Source organism: Anguilla anguilla, chromosome 12 (genome assembly GCF_013347855.1).
Source record: "Anguilla anguilla isolate fAngAng1 chromosome 12, fAngAng1.pri, whole genome shotgun sequence".
NCBI classification, from domain to species: domain Eukaryota; kingdom Metazoa; phylum Chordata; class Actinopteri; order Anguilliformes; family Anguillidae; genus Anguilla; species Anguilla anguilla.
Window position 1 is genome coordinate 29210071 of NC_049212.1, and position 24789 is coordinate 29234859.

A 24789-nucleotide genomic window follows, 5' to 3' on the forward strand; every position below is an offset into this window, starting at 1 on the left:
ACCAGTAAATCAGAAATCATGAAATTCTGACGGGGCAAATTAAATAAAAGTGATTGGCAGATTCAAATGGCGCAGAATAAAGTTGACCAATTTGGTGGGCACAGCAGAAATTTGGGCGGGCACTGCCCACCCCTGCCCACTTCTAGATGTTACCCCTGCTGTTATGTAATGTCATCTAACGTTCGTGGCAACCAGACATAAAGTTTGAATAAGTTCGCGAATGTTAGCTAACGATTGCTGCCTTGAGCGCATGTCTGATCTTCTGCATGCGCAAAACACAACTTTTAATAATTACACGTGAACGAACAGTTAGAAAATGTGCATGCTATGTCAGTCTTATATTTGGTCTGATGTCACATCCAGCTATAGACATAAGACATTGCTGAAAGCGCAATAAAAGTACCATCTGAAGAGAATGTGGTCATTCAAACTTTATGTCCATCCATCAATCCATCCATCCATAGCCGCTTATCCTGTGCAGGGTTGCGGGGGGTGCTGGAGCTTATCCCAACGTGCATTGGGCGCGAGGCAGGAATACTCCCTGGACAGGCCGCCAATCTATTGCAGGGCACACGCACTATTCACTCACACACTCTCACCTAAGGGGAATTTAGAGTCAGAAAGTAGTCTACATGTATTCGGACTGTCGGAGGAAACCGAAGTACCTAGAGGACACCCAGGGAACACCCACGCGGACACGGGGAGAACATGCAAACTCCACACAGAAAGGCCCAGGCCGAATTCAAACCCAGGACCTTCTTCAAACTTTATGTGTCACATAAAAGTGTCAAATAACAAAAATTGTCTTATGGAAGAAGACACCATTTAAATTTATGTTTTAAACAGCCGAGGAAAACTTACTGCAGAAAGGATATGTTGTCAAGTTCATTTTACAGAATTCACAAAAAGTTCAAAAGTTCAGATGGTAAGATGAAAGAACAGGGCCAAGTTACTTGAAATAATTTAGGAAACACTGGGTAGCATTGCTTTGGAATAGAGCTTGTTTAATTAGTGTAAGCTCAGATAGCCAATATTGTTTGTTGGAACTTGGCCACATTTTGATATCAATGCTTTTAATGGCAGGCCTAGATTTAGCCTGTTTTAATTAAGGACTTGTAGACAGTATAATTGTGTGTGAGTAACTTGGCATTTTTGTTAATTGTAAACATGTTTTTTGTTGAGATATTTCTTTTGTACCGAGTAACTGAAAATAGTAATGCATATAAATGTTTGAGAGAGACATACATACTCATACATACATTCAAACACATACATTCTAGCCCAAAGAAACACATAGGCATGGATTCAGTCATTTTTCCTGTAGCTTCCCCACAACAACAAACACCACCATGAAGTCAAATGCCTTCCCTAGCCTGCAAAATCACCATATATGAACATAATTGAACCTATATGGTAAGTTCTGGTGCACAGAGTGCAAAGTATATTTCCACCTCCTTCTTCCCTCAAGAATTGCAAGCTTTCCTTCCTGAAGAATGGTCCAATATCCCATGCTACACAATTCAGAACTCGTATGACAGCATTCTAAGTAGGATTAAAGTGTGGAGACAAAGTGTGCCTCTACTCATTATTAGTCACGTGATAGTCACATGACATTACCTTGCAAGAATGGTGTCACATTTCAAGTGACACCCCTGGGAAGGGCAGAATAGTAGGACACAGGGAGGTGCTGTAATTCCAGCTTTTTGTGCCTGGCTCTCAGTTTTCCCTCACTCCCTTTCCTTCTCTCCCTCCCTCCCTCTCTCTCTCCCCTCTTGCTCTCTCTCGTGCTCTCTTTCCCTGTTTTCTGTGCACCAGTGTTCTGCTTTCATACGTAATTTGTTCTCTGTGCTTTTAATTGTAAAATAAATGTTTTCTTTATAAAGAGTTGTAACACCAATAAAAGGCCTGGCCTTTGACTCCAGTCAATCACCACAGTAAAAAAGTTTAGTTGTCTGAATTTCTTGCCTGTATGCTCTTTTGTATTAATCCCACCATCCTCCCACTTTGGAGGTCAATTTGATTGCAGTTTTATTCATATATTTATGCAAATGACTCCCTCAAATGGTAAATGGACTGCATTTATATAGCGCTTTTATCCAAAGCGCTTTACAATTGATGCCTCTCATTCGCCAGAGCAGTTAGGGGTTAGGTGTCTTGCTCAAGGACACTTCGACACGCCCAGGGTGGGGTTTGAACCGGCAACCCTCCGACTGCCAGACAACCGGTCTTACCTCCTGAGCTATGTCGCCCACTCAAGAGCCTGACAGTCCCAACACCCACGGACATACACTATATGACTTGGTCTGGGGCTGTTTTCATGGTTCGGGCAAGGCCCCAGTTGCACTGAAAGTAAAGGCAAATCTTAATGCTACAGCATACAATCTGTTTGGGGAAGGCCCTTTCATGGATCAGCATGACAATGTTCCCGCGTACATATCAAGGTCCATATAGAAATGGTTTTGTCAAGAACGGTGTGGAAGAACTTGACTGGCCTGCACAGAGCCCTGACCTAAACCCCATCGAAAACCTCTGGGATCAATTGGAAAACCAACTGCGAGCCAGGCCTGATCGCCTGATGCCCAACCTCACTAATGCTCTTCTGGCTGAATGAAAACAAATCCCTGCAGCAATGCTCCAACATCTAGTATAAAGCCTTCCCAGAAGAGTGGAGGTTGTTATAGCAGCATAGTAATCACAAACCGGGGGGGGGGGGGGGTTGATTGGTTTTTTGTACTTGCAGGAGATGGAAAATCTGGTATTTATGCACTTTTAGTTTAAGTATTAGTAAATGTTTACTTGTGCACCAATATTGCAAAGTGTTACCAAAAAAAAACATAATTTACCTTATTGTTTATTGCATATCAAAGCCCCTGGTGTCACTCCTTTCTAGCATTCAAGTATTTGGTGTCTGATGCTTGTTTTAAACATTGACATATCATATCATGCTTACATAATTAAAATCTTGTGCATGTTAGTGTGGAGTTACAGTTTGTGATTCTGCACTGGTATAAACTCAAAACTGTCACGCATTCATGGTCCCTTGATATATATTTTTTTTAAACCTTACATGAACATAAAACTTAAATTATTATTTTTTAAATGGCCGCATCAACATGGGTAGCTATTCATGTATATAAGACGAAGTTTTTTGGCCCACCATTTAAATAGCGCCCAATAGCGCATTCAATTCAGTGGGAAAACAGCACTATTTTTGGTTTGCTTCCGTATTCTAGAATGTGCATCACCACTGAGTTGCAGTCAGCAGCAAATGCAGCTTGAAACGGTCCACGGTTTAGTCAGTGTGACGCAAGCAGAAGAGGAGGAGGACGCAGCAGCATCTTCCATACAGCTTGCCATCGTCGTGTATACAGGACACCACGACATCCATAGACCGTTGTTAAGAAGGAAAGATATCAAATAAAGACGTTCGTTCGCGGTAAGTCGATAGTCGCCTTTAAAATACATCTTAACATAAAACTAATTGGATTCGTAACGCGAATTGGCTTTGTGTTTTGGAGATAAAAAGCAAGAATAGCTTCTTGCGTTTTTCTAGTGATGCTCCATCTTAGCCCCCGTGGATTGTTGATGCGGTTTGAGAAAGATGGAGATTGCCGTGTATTGCATGGTGTGTACCACCAGGCGACTGGCGGTGTTTTGTTTTGTTTTCTGTTAAACATTCAGGATAAAGATTCAATATTCAATATTTTATGGTAGAAATTGGTTAGCGGTATATGAAACTATATCGCAAATAATTAGTGGATTGGGCGTGTTTGTGCTCTACATTATTTGCTGCGTTTATTCTCCAAACGTATGCGCGTTTTGGCAACAACTAGCGTATATATATATATTTTTATATATATATATATATATATATATATATATATATATATATATATACGCTAAATAGGCCAACGTTGCTATACAATTGTGTTCTGATTGTGTAGCCACACAAGAAGCTGCCATTTGGAATGGCTTTTAAAAGCTCGCCCAGTCACAGCTTATTGATGACGTAGAAGGAAAATTGCATTGTGTCCCGTGCATATGTACTTATCTAAATTCATGCTGAACTGCTACATGTACATTATCTGACTGATCGCATGTAGCCTGCTGCATGTATTTCCTTTGCGTAGACAAAGCACATTTGCTACGATTTCAGCTGGAATTTTGACAGTGATTGTAGAAGTGCAATGTTATATTTGCTTAGTAGATATATGTCTTTAAAAAATCATTAAACACAGTGATAGAGGGAGCATATTTTCAAAACACACTGTTGTAAGTGACAGCAGTGTTTATAGTTTATTTTGGGTTGGGTTGCTTGTAGACAGAGGTGTGGCTTGAGTTTTCGGTTTATGTGTGTTTTGCCATAATTAAGCAGTTTGTGTTTGGGCATAGGGATGTCTAACTGAAGTGACAAGCTACTTGTGGTCACAATAAATGGTCTTTGAAATGTATGCTGAGGGCATTTCAAAGACAGTTCTTAAAAAACCTAGGCCTTGTTTTTAAACATTTTTGAATCCACCAGTCAACATGATAATGGTGCAATGTGTGAAGCTGGATAACCCACCAATTGTCTTCTGTGGGATTCAACACAACATTAAATGGTCATCATGGATGTTGCCAAGCTATTGAAAAAAGGGTACTCCTGGTACAGAGAGTGAGTGATAAATGAAATCAATAATTTAAATTTTATTTATGTAGTGCATTTTGCAGACGGCTCTTTACAACATCATTCACAGTATACTCCCCTAGTTTGTGGGGGCACTTAAATCCCCACAGAGCCAGTCAACAGTGGCAAAGAAAAACTCACTGGAAAGCACTTAGGAAGCAACACCAGAGAGACACCAGAATGGGAGTCTATCCCCTTCTAGCTGGCTGAACAGCCTCAGTGTCAGTTAGAAACATAGTGTGACCCTGTAATGCTTGCTATGAAAATTAAACTGGGTTGTGTCAGGGGGTTAGTGACACTTAAACTGACTTTGCATGTGATTTCTCAGAAAAAAAATCCTATTACCAAAGGGGAGTCCTGACCACAAAATTTTGGGAACCACTGTATTACCCTGTCTTGTCTGAAGATAGGAAGACAGTACCATTTTCAGTTTGCCATTGTATGAGATTTGCATGGATAGCAGGCTGCCACCCGAAGCCAGTGAAGGGTGTATAACCCTGGTGTGTGAATTTAGGCTGGTTGAAGACCAGATGGGAGTTCTTATTGCAGTGGCCTGATAGCACAGGCCATCAAGCTGGCAAGTGAGGCCTTACAGTTGTCCAGACGAGAGATTACATGTGTTTGTACAGGTAGCTGTTTAGCCTCTAGGGTGACAAAGGGCCATATTCTCCTGGTTTTGTGAAGCGCCAGTCTGCATAGGTGCGTGGTTGCCGCAGTGTGTTGACAGAAGCTCAGCTGGTCATGTGGAGCTTCACCAATATTCTTAAGATGAATAGGAGACACTGCAGAGCCATCGACTGTACTTGGCACATCAGTCCATAGGGAACACCTTGCCATGAGGGGCAGCAGTTTTGTTTTCCCCAGATTGAGCTTCAGGTGGTGCGTGGACATCCAGGCTGACTAGGACTGAATGCGTTATTATGACAGCTTTTTTTGGTCAGCTGACCTTTTTAAGGCTGCGCAAGAAAAAATATGATGTTCCTTACCTTTACTATAGTACTTATTTACCATGTTTAAAAAAAACCTTGCTTGTTTTAATAACTATGGTAGTACATTTATTTCAAACCCCTTTGTGGCATTGTGACCCAATTTGGCCCTTCAGACAGCATAAATTGCCTTTCATCACCTCTTATTCTCTGTGTGGTATATAGAAAAGTATATTACATTTGCTAATTGCATGTCACTGCATTGTCCTTCGTGACAAAAGCTCATGCTACAGTTAGGCTAGTTGGTAATTCTTTGCACACTAAAGCGCTTTATGTATGCTCTCTGGGGGTTGGTTGCAAGCAAAGGGATGGCGTAGATTAGGGCAGTGGACCTGACTCACAATATAATTCTGAGATTCAAGTGTTTGAATTTCATAATTGTCTTCCTGATTTACATTCTTTTTATGAAAAAACCTTCATGAATCTTGGTTTTATAGGAAATTGTGTCTATTTGTGGTTATCGATAGAGATTTAATTATTCATGAGAACTGACAGAGAATTAAAATTTTTTTTTTTTTTGGTGAACTCCTATCCTAACCATTTTCATAATACATGTAGTTGTACAACAACACATTGTAATTTCAATATAAGACAATGTTCTTTCTTTCCAGATATCAAGCTGTAATGTATTGGGGAAATAATACAGTTAATCAGTCCATCCATTGCATGCTGCTAGCTGCAAAATTCACATAACTGGCTCACATATATCAATTGAATAAGATATCAAATATTCACATACCCTACAGAGCCCAGAGATCTTCAGTAATGTAGGTTTTCATTTCAACCCTAATTTTTCACACCTGATTTTACTCATTTTCAGCTCAATGAGATCTCTAGCTGTTGAGTGAGGTGTGCTTTATTAGGTTTGGAGTGAAAACATACAGGACACCATATCTCCAGGAACTGGGTTGGGAATCACTGGGCTACAGTGAGTGGAAGAGTAGGAAAGTAGCCCAATGCTCCCTGTGGTAAGGTGGACCCATGTGTATGCTGATTTTTGTTACCGACAGTTTGTTGCTCATTGATGGTTGTTGAACACAAGTACTTAAGTTCATTCATAATGTATTCCTTAAACTTAACACAGTGCAGTTTTGGCTCATTATCATTTGTTATGTCTTTGTTTTTGTCTACCAAACGGTCAGTTTCAGTGGCCAGGTGTCCACATTTTTACCAGTCAAGAGCCTAAGGTTACTTCTTTTTATGTAATTATTTGCAATATAGCACAATAAGAACAATATGAATGTAGGACATTTATTCTTCATGACATGCTTAGCTATTTCTGACCTAATGTGGCTTAAGAGCGTAAATAATCCCTCAAAACATGAAAAGCTGTTTCAGGAATGAAGAAAAATGAACATCAAAAAACTATGTATGAGAACCACCGAGGTAGACGACTCTCATCCATCCTGTCTGTGTTTCAGACCCATAGGATGACAAAAGAGGACACCGCAGAGGTGGAGGAGGCCCAGCCAGCCTCTGAGTACCATAGCCCAGTTCTGGAGGCCCGGAAGCGGCCCATGGTCCACCCATCTGCCCCAGCTCCACTCCCTAAGGACTACGGTGAGTGACCAATGAAATGACAAGTTCCATGGGCTACCGGGAGATCAGATCCTCCCTCAGCACTGAAACCGAAGCCTCCACTAAGTGCTCACGCTGACTCCAGAGCAGAGGTGGCCGTTTCAGAAACTTACAGACAGCAATAGCATTTGAAAAGGATTTTTCCACGTGAAACTAACTGAGCAATGGGAAATATTGACCAAGGGGTCAGAGGTTAAGTAGTGGCATGGGTGGGATGTAAAGCAGCAAATTCATTGCAGTAGTGGATTGTGGGTAACCTTATGGTTGATGGAAAATCCTTATTCGTAACAATTTTATGACAAACCCTCACTGACAGTGTTATATTTACAAAAATATATAAAAAATATATTTAGAAAAATATATTTCCACTTTATGCAGGAAATATGTCCTGATAAGTCTGTCTAGTGTGAATCCTCTTGCTGGGGACCTGGATGTGTGTGTTTAGTTTCCTTCCGGCATGCTGCCAGGAAAAACATTGCTCTCAAACAAAGAAAGGCTTGGGAAAGGCAGCCATCTTGAAAGGAAGAAGGAGCAGCAAGCGATTCATATGCAAAGTTCTCACAAAAAAACCTCACGTTTACTTTCATCCTTCCAGCAGATGTTACAAAGACACTCACTAAAGTAAGCACACAGCACTAGAAATACGCAAATAATATGATAAATAAGGCATATGAGCATTAATTTATATTATTTTGAGTGTGAGAAAATGGGACATTATTCATGCAGAATATTAAAGCACGCAGTTTTAAAAAAGAAAATCCCTCACGTGGCTGTAACGCGCGAAAGGAACTTGCTAATTTCAGAAGAAAATCGGAAGTGTCACAAGGCAAATAAAAAATACATCAAAGCCCCTCTCCAGACAGGAATGTGTCCTTATCTGTCCCATCCAGAGCCCCTGCGACTGAACCCCCTGTTTTTCCATTTCAGCTTTTACATTCTTTGATCCAAATGACCCGGCCTGCCAGGAGATCCTCCTTGACCCCCGCACCACCATCCCAGAGCTCTTTGCCATTATCAGACAATGGGTCCCGCAGGTGCAGCACAAAATCGACATCATTGGCAATGAGGTGAGCTACACTACTCCGGTCAGTCCCACAGGCCTGTCATCTCGTTACAGTGGTGAGAGCAGAGGAGTAACTGTAGTTAAATGGGAGGCTGCAATCTGCAATTAAAGCAATGTAAAAAAAAAATAATAATAATAATAGGAATTTACAGTTGAAAAAAGACAAAAGAAGAGAAGGATTATTGGCTGTTTTACAACAACATTAGGCACTACAAATAGACTGTTTTAATGTCCTTTGAAATTGTTTATGAAATGTATTCCTTACATTTATGGTACCTATTTAGTATGGTTATGTTAAAAACAGAATTGTACTGGCATGACATATACTGTTTCACTTGCAGACCTATCATTACATTACGTAGCATTACATTTATTTGGCAGACGCTTTTATCCAAAGGGACGTACAATAAGTACATAACGAAGGTCATTGGAACAACTACAAAACACAGGTTCGATAAGGTGCAATACTCATTTGGTAACAGTTATCCATAGCTGTGAACACATTTGTAGGATACAAATCGTAAGAGTGATCCTAGATTTGGAACAACATGATTTTAGATATCTGCAGCACCCACACATACCCTAGCGTAAGAGTGAGCCTTAAATCAGTAATGTCCCTACCTAAAATGCCTGTGTTTATGCCTCCGCGACGGCGCAGCCGTGGGCCGGAGGCATTATGTTTTCGGGTTGTCCGTCCGTCCGTCCATCCCGATTCTTGTGAACGCGTCATCTCACGAACGCCTTGAGGGAATATCTTCAAATTTGGCACATACGTCCACTTGGACTCAAGGATGAACTGATTAGATTTTGGTGGTCAAAAGTCAAAGGTCAAGGTCACTGTGAGCTCACGTCCGTCCCATTCTCTCGTGAACGCGATATCTCAGGAACGCCTTGAGGGAATTTCTTCAAATTTGGCACAAACATCCACTTGGACTCAAGGATGAACTGATTAGATTTTGGTGGCCAAAGGTCAAGGTCACTGTGACCTCATAAAACACATGTTTGGCCATAACTCAAGAATTCATACGCTAATTATGACAAAGTTTCACACAAATGTCCAATAGGATACCATGATGAAGTGATCACATTTTATATCCAAACTAGCTACTGGTTGGTGGAGGCATACAACCGCAAGGCGGTATTTCTAGTTTATTTCTCTAGATTTGATAAAATGCGTAGGGCCAGTAGATGCCGTGTGAACCTTATTTTAATCAAATATGGGTAACGCTTTTTCCTTACATAGTGATATACAAGAGAATATTCGACCATTGTGTGAAATGTGGTTTAATTTCATAATTTATATAATTTAATGTGGGTTTGTCATAGCTAGCACTTTTTCAACCATTTGATGGTTAGCACTTTTCAACCAGACTCTTGATTTATAGGCTGTTAAATAATTGGACACATGCAATAGGCAACTTTTCTTCGGTTAGATCACTAAATTACCATGCTGAATCTTTATCAGAATGAGATGATTCACAGGGAGAAATTTAGCAACTCAGGCCATGTTTATGTTCTCTGAATTTACATCTTAAATTGCCTTGTTGGGGCTGAATCATTGTTTATAAATAAAATGAGAAGAGTGGAGCCAGGGGTTTTGTAGCTCATGTGAGGAAACCCTGCATAGCTGGGAGTGCATGAAAAGCACTAAACTTATAATCTGGCCCTTAAATATTTATTTTGGGGCAGTTGGCTCCCAGGGGCAAACATATAGATCACTATAATCCAATAACAAAAAATTAGATCAATTTACTTCAAAATGTTTCCAGTAGAATAAATCTCAGAAATATGGTGAGCCAGATTTCCTAAGAACAGAGATGGTCCAGAAATATCTTGAGAAATTTGGCCACAATGAAACCGAACCACCACCAAACCGAACCAAATTACCAAAGGTAATTTCTATGCAATGTCTTGGCATCTGTTCATAACTTAATAATATTGTGCATCTTTATTCTTCGTAAATCTGTTGTGGTGTGTTGGAGATTTACTGACTCTAGCTTGTGAAGAAGAAGTGTACTGCTCGTCTTTACTTAAAAAATGGTTGATTGAGTATAGGCCTTAATCACCATATCGTTACCAGTAAGAGTGGGTATTACCTCAGACAGAGTTAATAATTACAGGAGACAGCTGCAGAAGCCAACGTCCATCTGCTGTGATTATGTGCTAGGTCTGTATTTTGATGAGTGCTGTAACATTGGTGTATTTATAATTTCAACCAACAAGAAATTGTGTAAATGTGTTTAATTAATGCAGTCCATATCTAATAAGGAAATTTAATTTAACTACAGTAACTGTCACACCCACCCAGTACACCCCCCCTCCTCAGGGGCAACATGTGACTCCTCATCCCATCTAACAATTGCTTTGTATTGATGGAGAGAATAATGAGTCTATTTAGCCAGTCTTGTATGGCTTGCACTCACTCTCGTGTTCTGTCTGGGGATCAATACTGCACTAGAGTGACCGTCTTGTGGAGATCCAGGGTGTCAGTGACTTGGAGCAGCCAGATCTCCCATGTTCATTATATACCCCAGGGGGGTCTGGCATTGATTGCATTGCATAATTTATGTCCTTCTCAAATGGATCTATCTATGTGTAGATCCTGGGGTGTGTGTCATTTCCTAAGAAGGATGGAAGCTTTTGGTTTTGATTCTTGATATAAAATGGAGCTGAGCTGGTTATTTGTGGACTGACATTCCAAGGAGCTTCATAACAACAACAATTCTCCTATACAGACTGTCCTGCTTTTTACATTTCCTTCTGGTATAGTAATGTATGTCTCTGTAAATATTAACCGTATAGCGGTATTTGAATTTTTTTTTAATGCTAATTGTTAGTTTGTTTGGCTAACTTTATATTTACTGATTATAAATGGGCCTCAGTGCCTTCATGGCGATATTGCATTTTTGCAATCCTGAGAGTAACCCTGAGGTTCTCCACTTATGTAAGTCACATGTGGTATATGTGGCATTGGTGTGGGTGGAGTAAATTAGTTAGAAAGGGTAGGAGAGGGTTTCCTTGACACCACTCAATTTCGGGTTAACTCCTTTCGGGTGGAGTCTCTGCCCCTTGAGTGACATTATTGGTTATGATATCAGCTGCTGTCCCAGCAGTCCGGTCCACCTAGGATTGATGCAGTCGATAATAGGCCTTTTCCATTAGCCAGATTTGCCCTACATTAACACAGGCAATAAATCAGTCTGTTGTGCCGGATTTGTCTGGCAAGGAATTCCTGTGGCCTTCAGTCCACTCACAACACCATTGCAACATCTTAGAAATGTTGGGGAATCGTTTTGCTGTAGCCAGATACCAGTGAACTATGAGAACCAGCATTACCATAGTGTCTCATCAGCCGATGGCCCTGGGTAGGAGACTGGGACCTCAAAAGATCATCAAGTGAAAGTGAAAGAAATTCATTTCAATTCACTTTTATTTGTATAGTGCGTTTCACAAAGCTCAAAGTCACAAAGCAGCTTTACAGAGATCCGGGCCTGATCCCCCCAAGAGCTGCCTAGGGTAACTGTGTCAAGGAAAACTCCCTGGCTGGTGAGAGGAAGAAACCTGCTGGTGCAGAAAGAACCTGACTCAGTGGGGGAGCCCATCTGCCATAGGCTGACACCGGTTAATTGAGAAAGGCTGATTACACAGTAAACTAACAAACAGGAAAATGGCAGTTCATAAATGTCAATGACAATGTGTAATTAAAGCCAGGCATGGATGACTGTAGTCACGGCATGAGACGAACGAAGGCAGGGGTACAGACATGTAGCTGGTGCTGAACCAACTGCATCTGGAGGAGGGTACTCAGTAGGTACTATGGCTACCACTGTGGACAGGTGCCCAAAGGGGGGAAAAAATGAGAGAAATAGAATCTTTAGTCGCCTAAGATATGTTGCTGAGCAAAGCAGGAGAGATAGAGGTGCGAGTGTGCAATGAGGGGAAAACCCTGGCAGAATAAGTCTATGGCAGCATAACTAGAATTTAAAAAAAGGTGAAGTGCCCACACACTGACTGTCATCACCAGACCATGACTAGCTCATCTTAACACAAAGATACCATGCATGATTCACTGACATTACTGTCAGCTCAGTTAACCAGAGACTTTATGGCTTGCATCAGCCACCCACCCCTGTCCTTCAACTATAGGACTGGCTAAAAAAGTATGCTTACTAGATTTAAATATAGAGAAAGCGTCTGCACCCCAAACATGAACAGGCAGATTGCTCCCTTTGCTAAGGTTCACAAATTGATATCAGACTGAATGTTGTGATATGAACCAAGAGAGCACGTTCATGCAGGTCTACATGGTTTTCAAGTCTACCGAGAAAGATGAGGCGATCTGTAGTATCAATGGTATCAATGGCGCATGTCTTGTTTAATGAAGTCAGATTAAAATGAATTTCCTTTAGCGTACATATTAGCTGACAATCACTGTCTGGATTACCTACTGTCATGGTTGTTTGTGAATGGGATAAATGGGAAATTCGGTTTCTGCTGAGCTATGTTTCATCCTTATGACTGTGTAGCCATTTTACAGAAAAGATCAGAGTTTCAGCACAAAGGAATAATTTGAAAACAGGTTTACCATTATATTCTTTATCAGTAAAACATGATTGTCACTGTACACCTGCAGAAGTACTCTGAAATATACTAATTGAATGCGGTGTTGTAGTAATTGCCTAACATCAGGTATAACATTCCCTTTTATTTTTAAACTCTCATGTGCTTAGTTTTATATTGTCACTAGAAAACATACCGAATTAAACCTGAAGTGGAGCTGGTACGGTTTCAGGTTCAATAAGGGCAGACACATTGCATTTAGCCACTTAGAATGTGCTCTTATCCAACACAACTTGCCTTTTATATACATCCCACTTACACTGAAGCAATTCAGGTTAAGTACCTTGCTGAAGGGTGCAACTGGCTGTGCTCCAGCTGACAATCAACCTGAGAACCTCTGAGTTACAATTACAGTTCCTTTACCCTCTTTGCTATTGGCCCAGATACAGGGGTGTGCTGGTTCTCTTACAAGAATGAGCATCAATAACTTAAGATTAGAAGATTAGCAGCTGCATACCGCAGGGCAGCTGAATGTAAGTATGGCTTGGCCTGGTTTGTCCTAAAATGGTGGACATCCAAGGACAACAGATTACTGCTAGTAATGTTGTAGGTTGGCCAGTAGGAGGAACCCTTTGCAGTGCCACAATAATGAAAGCACTTATTGTTGATTGATATATTGAGGTCTTAACTGCCTTTTGGCCATTACTTGTGGTTTTCCTTGATTGGAGAATGGATGTTAGAAGTGGTATCCCTACAGAATAAGAGATGGGTCCTTCACAATTTCGCAGTTACTGACATAATCATGCTGACACAAAATGGCTGCCTCCTATAATCTATCACTGGCAGAAGTGAAAATCCCCCCCTTCCCCTAAGAAGACAATGTTTAAAGATCAATGTACTTTGTTCTTGTGTCGCCACGTTACACATATTGTTAAGAAATGTATACTAGAAATGGCAGCATACGAGCTCACAGGAATGTGTCCTGATTAGTGGCTTGAGCACTTAATTGGATTTGATGTGGTGGCTGTCACATTTGCTTTTGAGCCAGGTGGGAGCAGAGCAGTCTGCTCTCTCCCTCTCTCTCTCTCTCTCTCTTTCTCTCTTGCTCTCTCCTCTCTTTCTCCCTCCTCACAGAGTGCTAACTGACCTATGCCTCTGTTAACAGATCTTGAAGAGAGGTTGCCATGTCAATGACCGGGATGGACTGACAGACATGACCTTGCTGCACTACAGCTGCAAGGCTGGTGCCCATGGAGTCGGTGAGCAATCTCAGTATTCACACCATATTTATATTACATTACAATCACTTAGCCAGTGCTATTATCCAGAACAGCAAGCAGTATTAGAGAACATCAGGGTCACCCTCAGGGATACAGTGCCATATAACTATATAAATATGTGTCATGGGAGCCATTGTGCACTCTGAAGAAGTGAGTCGTCAGTCTGTGTTGGAAAATGGGCAGGGTTTCTGCTGTTCTGAATGCAGTGGGAAGGTCATTCCAGCTTCCCACAGCTTGTAGGCATGATGAGAAGCATGGTGCAGATGACAGAATCAAGAGACTTGACATAGAGACAGAATAGGAGAGGACCAAAGACTGAACCCTGGGGAACACCTGTTTCTGAGGTCTCCAAACTACACCCTCCTGCCCCATGCAACCTGAAAGGAGTGATTATTGAGGCATGAAGTAAACCCACTGAGAGCTGTGCTGCAAATCCCCAAGGTAGTCAGGGTAGACAGCAGGTGGTGGTGGTCAACCGTGTCAAAAGCTGCAGAGGTAAAAGAGGATTAAGGAGAAGCTGCGTTTGGAGTGTGGAGCTGCTCTCTACCAGAGGGCAAGGATGAGGCTAGGATAACTTCACCAAAGATTTAAGATAAGATTTAAGATAGATATACGTTTATTGAAAGGCATTCGCATTTCAGCTTTTTCCAATAGTGTCATAAATTAAATTTATGGTGCACATTTCTGTCACTTTATTGAGCTGTGCTTAGGTCAACTGAGGAGAACATACAGATTTCTGCCTACTGAGAAGAATGTATGAATTTTTAATCAATCAATCAATCAATCAATCAATCAATCAAAATTTATTTCTATAGCACACTTCATACACAGAGGCAACCCAGTGTGCTTTACATAAATAAAAGCAAAAGGAACAAAGAAAGTACAAAGTACATAAAATAGAATAAAAACAAACACAAAAAAGACAGTCATTGGTGTCGGGAATGACTAGAGGTCTACTTCCACAATTAAAGTGCAGTAAGCATAGAGTACAAGTTTTAGAGTTCAATCATAGGCACATGAAAAGAGAAAAGTTAAAAAAAAAAAAAATTGCTACATTTGGGGCACGTCTAAAAATTGCTACATTTTTAGACATGCACTGGTATGTTGACCTTTATGAGGAGAATTTGTATCTCATCTGAACAGAATTACGTAGGCTAGTCGCTCATAGTGAACTTTGTTATGATATCTTTCATCAGTAGTGACATCAGTGGAGGCACACAGAGTTCTGTAGTATATACACAGAGGGGTAAGGTCAGATGATGTCATAATCAGCCTAGGCAAATGCCAATCTGTAACACAGTTTAAAGACAAATAAAGTGCATGCTGCACCAACACTGAACTTAAAATAATATGGCAAATACTGATAACGATAATATTGAAACAATTAATTTACGTTCATCTCATCAGATTTAAGGTTACAGGGGTTTTACAGAATATAAACACAGGATGATGGAAAATTGCACTGCTGGGTAGAGAACACAATCCCTTAATGCATAGAAGTGTCAAAATGCAGTCTGCTTTCACTGCTGCAAATCCTCTTTAAGCGCAGGTTTGCTTTGCCGCCATCAAAGCACTGAAGAGTAGTGCGTGAGACTCAGGATCCATAACCGACCACTGTCTCCTGCAAATGTGACCATTCCCAGGCGACCCTGCCGCAGCCCTGCGTCTGTCCCATCAGCTGATCACCCTCGGCGCTGATGTGGGCCTGCGCAGCCGGTGGACCAACATGAATGCTCTGCACTACGCCGCCTACTTTGATGTGCCCGAGCTCATCCGTGTCCTGCTGAAGGCCTCCAAGCCAAGGGGTACCTCTCTTCTCACCCTCCCTACCCCCCAGCCTCCTCTATACTGTTCATTACCATGCCAGCCTTCTTCTTTGTGTCCCAGAATCATTTTGTCAACCTTTAATCAGAGTTAAGGTTTGTTGCGTACACCTTTAATCTATTTAAACACTTCAGCACAACTGCTTGGAAACATTTAAACCTGTTCATCTGTCCTCAATTAAAAAATGTGTCTTACTACATTACAGCCAATAAATAATCCTAAATCTAGGATTAGTTATTGGATGGCCATCTTACACATGGCTCACATTTATTCAGTAAACAAAAACAATCTAAACCAACCATCCCCCCAGAAAACATTAGTTGTATGATTTACTGGGTATATGCATTAGTATTCTGTATGTATGGATACTAGTACAGTATGTATGTATAGATAATAGGAAACATACTATACTAGAGCATGGATGATACAATAACAACCTAGGATAATATTGACATTAATATTAATATAATATTGTCAGATGTCTGTTAATATGCTCCTAGATTCTAACTTGCTAGCAAGTGAACTAAGAAACTTGACTCACAAATGTGTATATAGATAGGATATGGGAGGGTAAGAGGGGCAATGAGGTGCCTACTCACTGATGGGGATGTAAAGCCCTCATCCCCTAAATCTGCACCATGGAAACAAACTCAATAACTGTACATACATGGTTGCTGTCCTATTTTGACTTTGAGAGTGAATTCAGGGTTTCAAATCCTTTACTGTATTGAGCAGTGAAAACTCTTCCGTTAGAATACGCAGGCACGACAAAGCATATCCATATAAGAAACAGGCTTTGTTTCTGCAGAAGAAGTCTGCCACTTACACACAACAAGGTGGACAAGCCCAAACTGAAGAAAGCAGGGGCGGTCCTCAATTTTTATGAGTAAAAAGTGTTTTTACTAATAACATACATAATTCTATATCTGATTGGCACATGGTTAATACATAAGTGTTATAGTAAAATATAACAAAGTAAATGATAGGTTATGTCTAATTGTATAGCTTAATACTGAATAAGCACACTTTGACCTCTAGCCTTCAACGTTACAAAAACAAGCTCTGAATCAAAAATAATTATTTCGTCTTTATCTAACAGTTGCTTTCAGAGTTCCAGGCACCATGGCGTCAGAGGCGATTTCTCCCTATTAGGATGGCGGGGGGAACGATAAAGAAAAGACGTAGCTAATCACTTTGGACTATAGAAATGTATAAGAGACAAGGAGAAAGAAAAACACAGACACACACACACCCACATACACACACACACACACACACACACACATATGCAATATTTCAAACTTCTTGTTGGCCTTGGGAGGTTCTGTACCTGGACCTAGGGGCCCTGGTGGATGGCCTGAGAATTGAGTGCAGTACATGCTTCTAGTTAATAATAAAGAACACTCAACCTTTCAACTGCGAACATGATTAGATTGGCAGTCCAGCAGCACATTAACGGTCCCATGTCGGCTTCGCTCATAGTCTGAACGTTCTTTCTTCAGTGCTGAACTCCACGTGCAGTGACTTCCACCATGGGACTGCCCTGCACATCGCCGCCTCCAACCTGTGCCTGGGAGCGGTCAAGTGTCTGCTGGAACATGGGGCTAACCCCACTGTCAGGGTACGCTTCCTCTCTGTGTTTCCTATGCCATTCTACATTCCCTCCTGACAGTAGAAATGGAATTACTAGATCAGACACAATATTCATTTTAAGGTAAGCCTCCAAGTGTTGTGAAATATGATTTCTTGAATGGTTCAACATATAGACAACATGAGGTCCTAGAACTTCATATATAATTTAAGTTAAATTAAAGATGATTATCTTTTAAAGATTAATATCTTCAAAATGGTGGTCCAACTGACATGATTCATTCCATTCCATGTCTCGTTCAGCAGGCCTTAACCCCTGTTACTGTTTTAGTCTATAACAGTCACTTTGGTGATACAGGAAATATTGAGACTCTTGTTCTTGTGACACTTCCATATTTTTCTGACCACAAATAACTCAATTACTTTGATTCAACAAGTGCCTTTTTGTTTAATAAAGAAAAGGTTTTCATTTATTTTTATTCATTTTTGTTTTTTGTCAAATGATGAAGAAATAAACAACATGATTGCTCTTCATATAGTAAGGCTGAATGGCTCGATGAATGAGGCTTACTGGGATGTAAAATCTTAATGCCTTATTTCCCTCTTTTCATCTTACAGAACGACAAAGGCCAGGGCCCCGCGGAGGTGGTGCCGGACCCCATGGACATGAGCCTGGACAAGGCGGAGGCGGCCATGGTGGCCAAAGAGCTGAAGCAGCTCCTGCTGGATGCTGTGCCGCTGAGCTGCAACCTGCCGCGTGCCACTCTGCCCAACTACGACAACATCCCCGGCAACCTGATGCTGACCTCGCTGGGGCTCAAACTGGGAGACCGCATCCTGCTGGATGACATGAAGGTGTGGTGCAGGACCTGCAGGGAAAACTCAGTTCCCCATATGGAGGGCATGGGGGAGGGTTTTAAGAAGGTGGGGCATTAAATTTAACACCCAATGAGAATATATGGACAATACTCCCAATTATTAGTTTGAATAAACAGCCATGACATGGGTTACAGTGGATTGTTCATCAACAGTAATGATATCCAAATGAGTAGTTCAGTCTCTGCTGAAAGGATAATCATAGCCACACAGCTGGTACCACCCAGAGTCCTTTAGCTGTAACTACTGCACTTGACACTGCTGTTTTTCTTTTTTGAAAGAATCAAAGTAGACAGTCTGTATCCCATGTTTTACATGCTGTGTGTAAAATTTGAATTGTAAGTTACCCTTGAAAAGGACCTCTGCTGAAAAAAATGTAATTCATGATTGTCTGCTGTAAGAAAAATGGGCAGTAACTGCTTGAACTTACAAAAAACTAACACACCAACATAAGAAATTAAAGAACAAATTATACATGCTCATCACATGTATGATTTTGCACACTATTACGCTGGACAGAATGCTTTCAAACTGATTTCAGATCCCCAAGTGCTGAATACGTATGCCCACCTTCTGTTCTGTTGTGCTGCCTGGGGATGCATAGCGCTGCTCATGGTTGATTGTGTGAGAGCTCTAAATACCCCCAAAACATGTGTCCCCACTTGTCAAAAATATAGCTTTCCCAAAAATCTTGCAGTGATGTCTCCTCTTCTCTGCACCATGCGAAGCAGGTGGGTAGCCTGTGTGTGTGTGTGTGTCTATTAACCACATTCATCCTCTCAGCATCTTACCAGTTTATTGCCAAGTCCTTTCTATGTGTTTGCTGAAGAGGAGATTACTTCTGCAGCGCATTGTTGAGTAGCGCTAGTCGTAACACACTTTAACATGCCAAAGCAAGATTTTTAAAGAACAGATAACGGCCATCCCTGTTTTTTTGGGTTTTTTTTTTTGCAGGATTAGTTCTTACAAAATAAGGATGTGCCTTTGGTTATCTCAGGAAATGTCATAATTTTGTCTTCAGGCGATCCTTTTTTTCAGTGCCCCCCTCGCCCCTCCATTTAACGGTCCACCTCCCATCCTGAGGCTTGAAGACAATAAAAATCTCCAGGAAACCTAGATAATGTGCCAGGAGAAAGCAGCATGACACCGACCAAACTTTTACTGTTTGATACATGCCCTTAGTGCCCAACCAAAGGTTAAATAAACACCATTTGAGATTCAGTGACAGTAGTAAGGTAATGATGATTGAGAAGGACTCCAGGGCACATTTTTATCATTGAAGAGCAGCTGAGACCTTGCATTTTGGGTCCTGGTTTATGTGGCTTCGTCCTAAAGCTGCTGTTGACTTTGCAGACTGGAACACTGCGCTTTTGCGGGACAACAGAGTTCGCCAGCGGGCAGTGGGTGGGCGTGGAGCTCGACGAACCCGAGGGCAAAAATGATGGGAGTGTTGGAGGGGTGCGCTACTTCATCTGCCCCCCAAAACTGGGTAATGCCTTACTTGCTGTTATTCTTAACCATTGTTTTGCACTAAGTTAATTGGTTTAGTAGACGCCCTGTTACAATACATTGGTCATTGCCAACTTAGTTGCGTAGAGGAAAAAAAGAGATTTGAATGTAGGCTGTTACATAGTTTAAGCTAATTGTCATATGCAGTTGTCTGTTGTGGATTTATGCTTTCAGATTTGATCAGATTTGTATTTTTGTACATTAGGTTATGTTACATTACTTTCAGAAGCTATTCTCCAGAGAAACCTATGATATGCAAGAAGAATGGTAGACTAGATGCTTGCGTTCGCTCACCCCTGTTTTTGCCAGGGATGGTTTCATTCAGGCAGAATCCTGTGCGTAAAACACACATTTCTGCATCACCACTTAGTGTCTCCAGACAGTACAACTGCTTGATCTGGTGCCATAAAATATTGAATGGAGTTTGTGGTGGTGTGGTAATATGCTGCTATGCTAAAATTGGTTTAAACATCTGTGCAATATTTGTGATCAGAAGAATCAGATGTAATGGCAGTATAATTAACTGGAAGAGGTTTAGAAAGCTGTTTAATTGATTTACCTGTGCAGGTATGTCTAGACATGCAATAAAGTAATCACAACCTGGAAGTTTTAATTTGAGTCTGATGTGGTCTGAGAGAGCACATTACAGTTGCCTTAAATTGTTCCCTAAGCCCTGGCTTTGGACCAAGGGTTTCAGTGGCTTCCCTTCACCCCTCTATTCTTAGGGTGAGAAGGAACAGAAGGGGGCAAGATGGTGGTTTGAAACGCAGCCAGAAAATTAAATTAGTTTGGCTGAGATTAGCGAATGAGGGAGCATTCTCCAACTAGGCCAGGATGCCACCTCAGGGTGTTAGTCAGTGGTTTTGGACCTTGTCCCTGGCTGACTGCTGGTGCACACTCCCAAACAATAGCTTTATCGCAGGTACTGGCGGGGCACACTGTGTTTTGAGTGTCCTCGGCACACCCTGATTTGATTGGTAAACACAAAAATCGAAGGATTTCCACGCCCCGGTCTGCGATCGCAATCAACCCCCACACATCTGGCCCATCTGCAAATTTCTCTGGTACATCTATAATTGGAACTCTGGTGCTTTCACCAATCCTGTGTTTACGTTCCCAGATTATCAAGAATCTTTTTCCTAGAACAACACTAAGTGCACTGTAAAAGCTCTTTGAGCCCTATTTCATTTTATTCATGTCCAGTTTTCTTCATGCATTGTCCCATATCCCCCCAGGGATTTTTGCCCCTGTGTCTAAAATCACCAAAGCCACAGAACAGACCCCCTCTTCCGTCACCTCCACCCCTAAAACCCCACGCATGGACTTCTCCCGTGTCACCGGTAAAAACAAGAAGGAGAAGAAGGAGAAGGAGAAAGAAAAAGGTTAGTGGAGCTCTGTCTGTGAAGTGCTATTTTTTGCATGGAATACTTCTTGTCTGACAACCACTTTTGAAAGTCAGTTCAGCATGATTTAATGAAATCTAATTAATAGAATCTTTCTAGGTTAATATTTTGGGTTTCGGGGGCATTTGTATAGCTCCTATTATTTCTAATCTACTATTCTTATTTTTATTTACATTTTCAGGGTAGTTTCAGGTACTTCTAATATGTCAGTGATAAAATGAATGGAGCCCAACCTAGTACAAATTACAGCTCCTCATTTAAGGGCTTATGTGTGAGAAAGCACAGAGATGATACCCAATGTCACTTCAAAACAAGCATATATATGGAGCGCACAAACAGTGGTGATAATGACAGGACTGGCAATTATTTAGGGAATCCAGGAAAAGCTCTGCCTTGTGATTTTGAAGACTGATGTGTTTTGGCACAAACAATAGGCTCTGTGTTTTTCTTGGCTGTTTCAGCTCTGTTTTTATTGGCTGTTTCAGCTCTGTGTTTTTATTGGCTGTTTCAGCTCAACGAAAGAAGTCCCTGTCCACTGGGTGCCTGGACCCTGAAGGAGTTAAGATAGAGTTGGGGGACCAGGTGCTGGTAGCTGGACAGAAGCAAGGAATTGTACGCTTCTATGGAAAGACAGACTTTGCTCCAGGTAGATGTTTCCATGACGATCCAGCTGACACCTGCTACTCTCCCATCACAGCAGTCCTGCAGCGTAAAATTATACAACGTCATAGTGAAATAATCACCATGACTGATTTTTCTTGATTTTAAATCAAAACTGGACACAAGGTTTTGACACTTTACTGAGAACACACCCATTGACAAAATGTTTCCATATTTGGGTAAATATATAAATATTTAAATCACTACTGCTCAGGTGGCTGGCAATTAGCTAAAATATGAATTTCCTTCCTAAATTGGACACTTTATGTGAACCCCTGTCCCTTGGTACCAACACATCATGACAACCTCCTGTATCTGCTGTGACACCCTGGAGGCTGAAGGCTAAGAGCTTATATGTCCTCCTAGCATACTCTGCTCTGCCAGCTTATTATGAGTCATCATGGAATGCCTTGGGTCAGCACTTAGACTTAATTAGGATTGAGAGTTTACTTCAATTGCTCTACCTCATGGTTATTAAAAGGATCGTTTCACTGGAAGTCAGTTATATGTTTTTGTTTTGCGTTTGTTTTATTTTCTTGAAAAACTCTTTTCAGTTATCTTATGTATACACAAGGATGTAGTTTGTAGGTAGTTTGGAGATAGGGTTAGGGTATATATTCCAGATGGCAGACTGATCCTATTATGGCCTTGCATGCTTTGTGGTGGACTCTCTCTAAATCAAGCCAGCTACAGACAGATCCCTCCACACACCCGCTCAGGGGAAATGTAAAAGTGTTGTATCAGCATGCTCTGACAATGAGCCAGTGAATATAAATGATATTTAGTTCTCACAGTATTGCACATATCAGTTGCATGTACTTTTATCAAGTTACCTTTTTTTAGTGGAGTGCTCCTTTCAAGGCCATATGAAGAAAAATTATTCATTTCCTTGATGAATGTCATCTTGAGAAAAGTATTCTTCCTCTTTCATTGAAATTCCCAACATAAAAAAATTGTAGTACTCTGTGATGTGGTGCGTTGCTGTATTTGATTTCTGAGTGCACCATATCTCAACGCTTTGTGTGTGTGCGTGTGTGTGTGCGTGTGTTTCCAGGATACTGGTTTGGGGTAGAGCTGGAACAGCCCACTGGGAAACATGATGGCTCCGTTTTTGGGGTCCGCTACTTCAGCTGCCTGCCGAAGTATGGAGTCTTCGCCCCTCCATCCCGTGTGCAGAGGTGAATGTCCCCACAATGATCACTACAGACAGGAGACTGTTCTGCAGCCATACTTACTGTACAGAAGTCCTTGCTCAGCTGCGCAACTGATGACATTATGGTCAAGGCTGCCACTGCAGTAGTAATGGAAGCTGCCCAGTAAGCAAAAAGCCAGTGAGAAAAGCCCAGTGAAAAAAAGCCAGAATCTAGACATCTAGAATGGTGGAAATCTAGGTTGAGAGATGTTTTAACATAAATGGACTACGTTAGCCCCAGTATAGCTCAGGTTTTCCCTGGATATAGCCTGGCTACATCCTAGTCGGCTAGAAAACTTTCACTTTTAAACCTATTGTAGCCGGGTTTCATCTGGAAAGTGTTTCACCAATGTTCCACCAATTTTACCAGTAAAATGTTCACTGGGCAAGCACCAGTTGGATCACTATTGCTGCCAACTGTCAGTCCAACAGAATTTTATAAATCAACATGACAGTGGTTCGGTAGCAGGAACACTCACCAACTATTGTGCATTATTTGAAGAGCTGATCCTCATCTCAAATGCCTTGTCTCAGCTGTTCACTAGCAGTCCACTGTAGCATCCATTTGCAGTTGTGTGGTGCCAACAGTAGGTGACTGGTGGGCAGCTAATGTTTGATAGCCAGGTGGTGCATGTTGAAAGGGAAATACTGACCATCAGTGCTGTCTGTGCCTTCTCAGGATTGGTGGACCCAAAGACTCCCAGAGCGATGGCACACTGGTGAAGAAAGTTCACCAGGTCACTAGTAAGTATGATGAGAGGGCGTATGTACGCTGCATTCTGTTTAGAAGGCAGCTACCTACTGTCTTGTTACCCAGGGAGACAGCTGCCCTTGCAGGGATCAAGGTGATCTCCCGCAAATTAAATAGCCTATGAAGGTAATATCTACATTACTTATGCTACGTTCTACCCATTTTCACTTATAGAGCCCACCATTGTTGAGATATTCATTAACTGTTTGTACTGCACAGACAGGTTTGTGCAGTTTGTATGAGGAACACTTCTGCTTATTTCATGTAATACATATTTTCATATCACACAGTGTTACCATTATAAAGGCAAGGACAGCATCCAGAAATTTGTGCAACATCCTCTCCCTGCTTTGCTGGTATTCTTTCCAAATTTGTTCTTCTCATCTTTGTTTATTCCAGTGTCCCAGCCCAAGCGTAACTTCGCTGCAATGAGAACACCCAAGGACATCACGTCGGAGAGCTCCATATCCAGGTACTGAAACCACGTGCTTTTGTGTCTCTGTTCTTTGTTTTTTGTGGAAAAAGTGTTGATGATCACTCCTCCGATTGCAGAACAGAACCCATTTGTCACTTCTGATTAACAGCAACATTCTCCAGCTGTTCTGTTTTACTGCCCAGCTCTAAATTAGACAGGTTTCATTTCTCAGCCTGTTCTTAGTCAAATCTTGGTGATTGATCTGCTGTGCACATTAACATATATGATGCCATGTGAACCCAGTGCAAAACCTTTGATTTAATAATGTGTTGGTAAGGACAGAGGACCTGGAGCCTGGGTCTGATGTGTCTGTAAAGTGCTTTGAGATGTTGATTCTCTATGGAAAATACTATACAGATAAAACATAATTGAACTG

The 24789-nt window shown here is 41.4% G+C and overlaps 1 protein-coding gene across 4 annotated transcripts in view; it reads left to right on the forward strand.

Annotated features, from left to right (window-relative positions):
* The window catches only part of clip3 (CAP-GLY domain containing linker protein 3), a 43254-nt gene that overhangs the window by 14820 nt on the left and 3645 nt on the right, over positions 1-24789 (forward strand). The window contains exons 1-14 of one of the 4 annotated variants that reach the window (XR_004761785.1): positions 3277-3436; positions 7074-7212; positions 8158-8297; positions 14019-14112; positions 15777-15938; positions 17460-17578; positions 18166-18402; positions 19101-19154; positions 19777-19912; positions 21168-21314; positions 21847-21981; positions 23050-23173; positions 23867-23931; positions 24328-24410. Coding sequence is in view for 3 of the 4 variants with exons in the window: in XM_035385818.1 (XP_035241709.1) it covers positions 7083-7212; positions 8158-8297; positions 14019-14112; positions 15777-15938; positions 17460-17578; positions 18166-18402; positions 19101-19154; positions 19777-19912; positions 21168-21314; positions 21847-21981; positions 23050-23173; positions 23867-23931; positions 24338-24410 (1616 nt within the window). In the remaining variant the exon portion in view is untranslated. Of the gene's footprint in view, positions 1-3276; positions 3437-7073; positions 7213-8157; positions 8298-14018; positions 14113-15776; positions 15939-17459; positions 17579-18165; positions 18403-19100; positions 19155-19776; positions 19913-21167; positions 21315-21846; positions 21982-23049; positions 23174-23866; positions 23932-24327; positions 24411-24789 lie in introns of those variants that run through there. The other 3 variants (XM_035385818.1, XM_035385820.1, XM_035385819.1) reach the window with 3 other exon arrangements.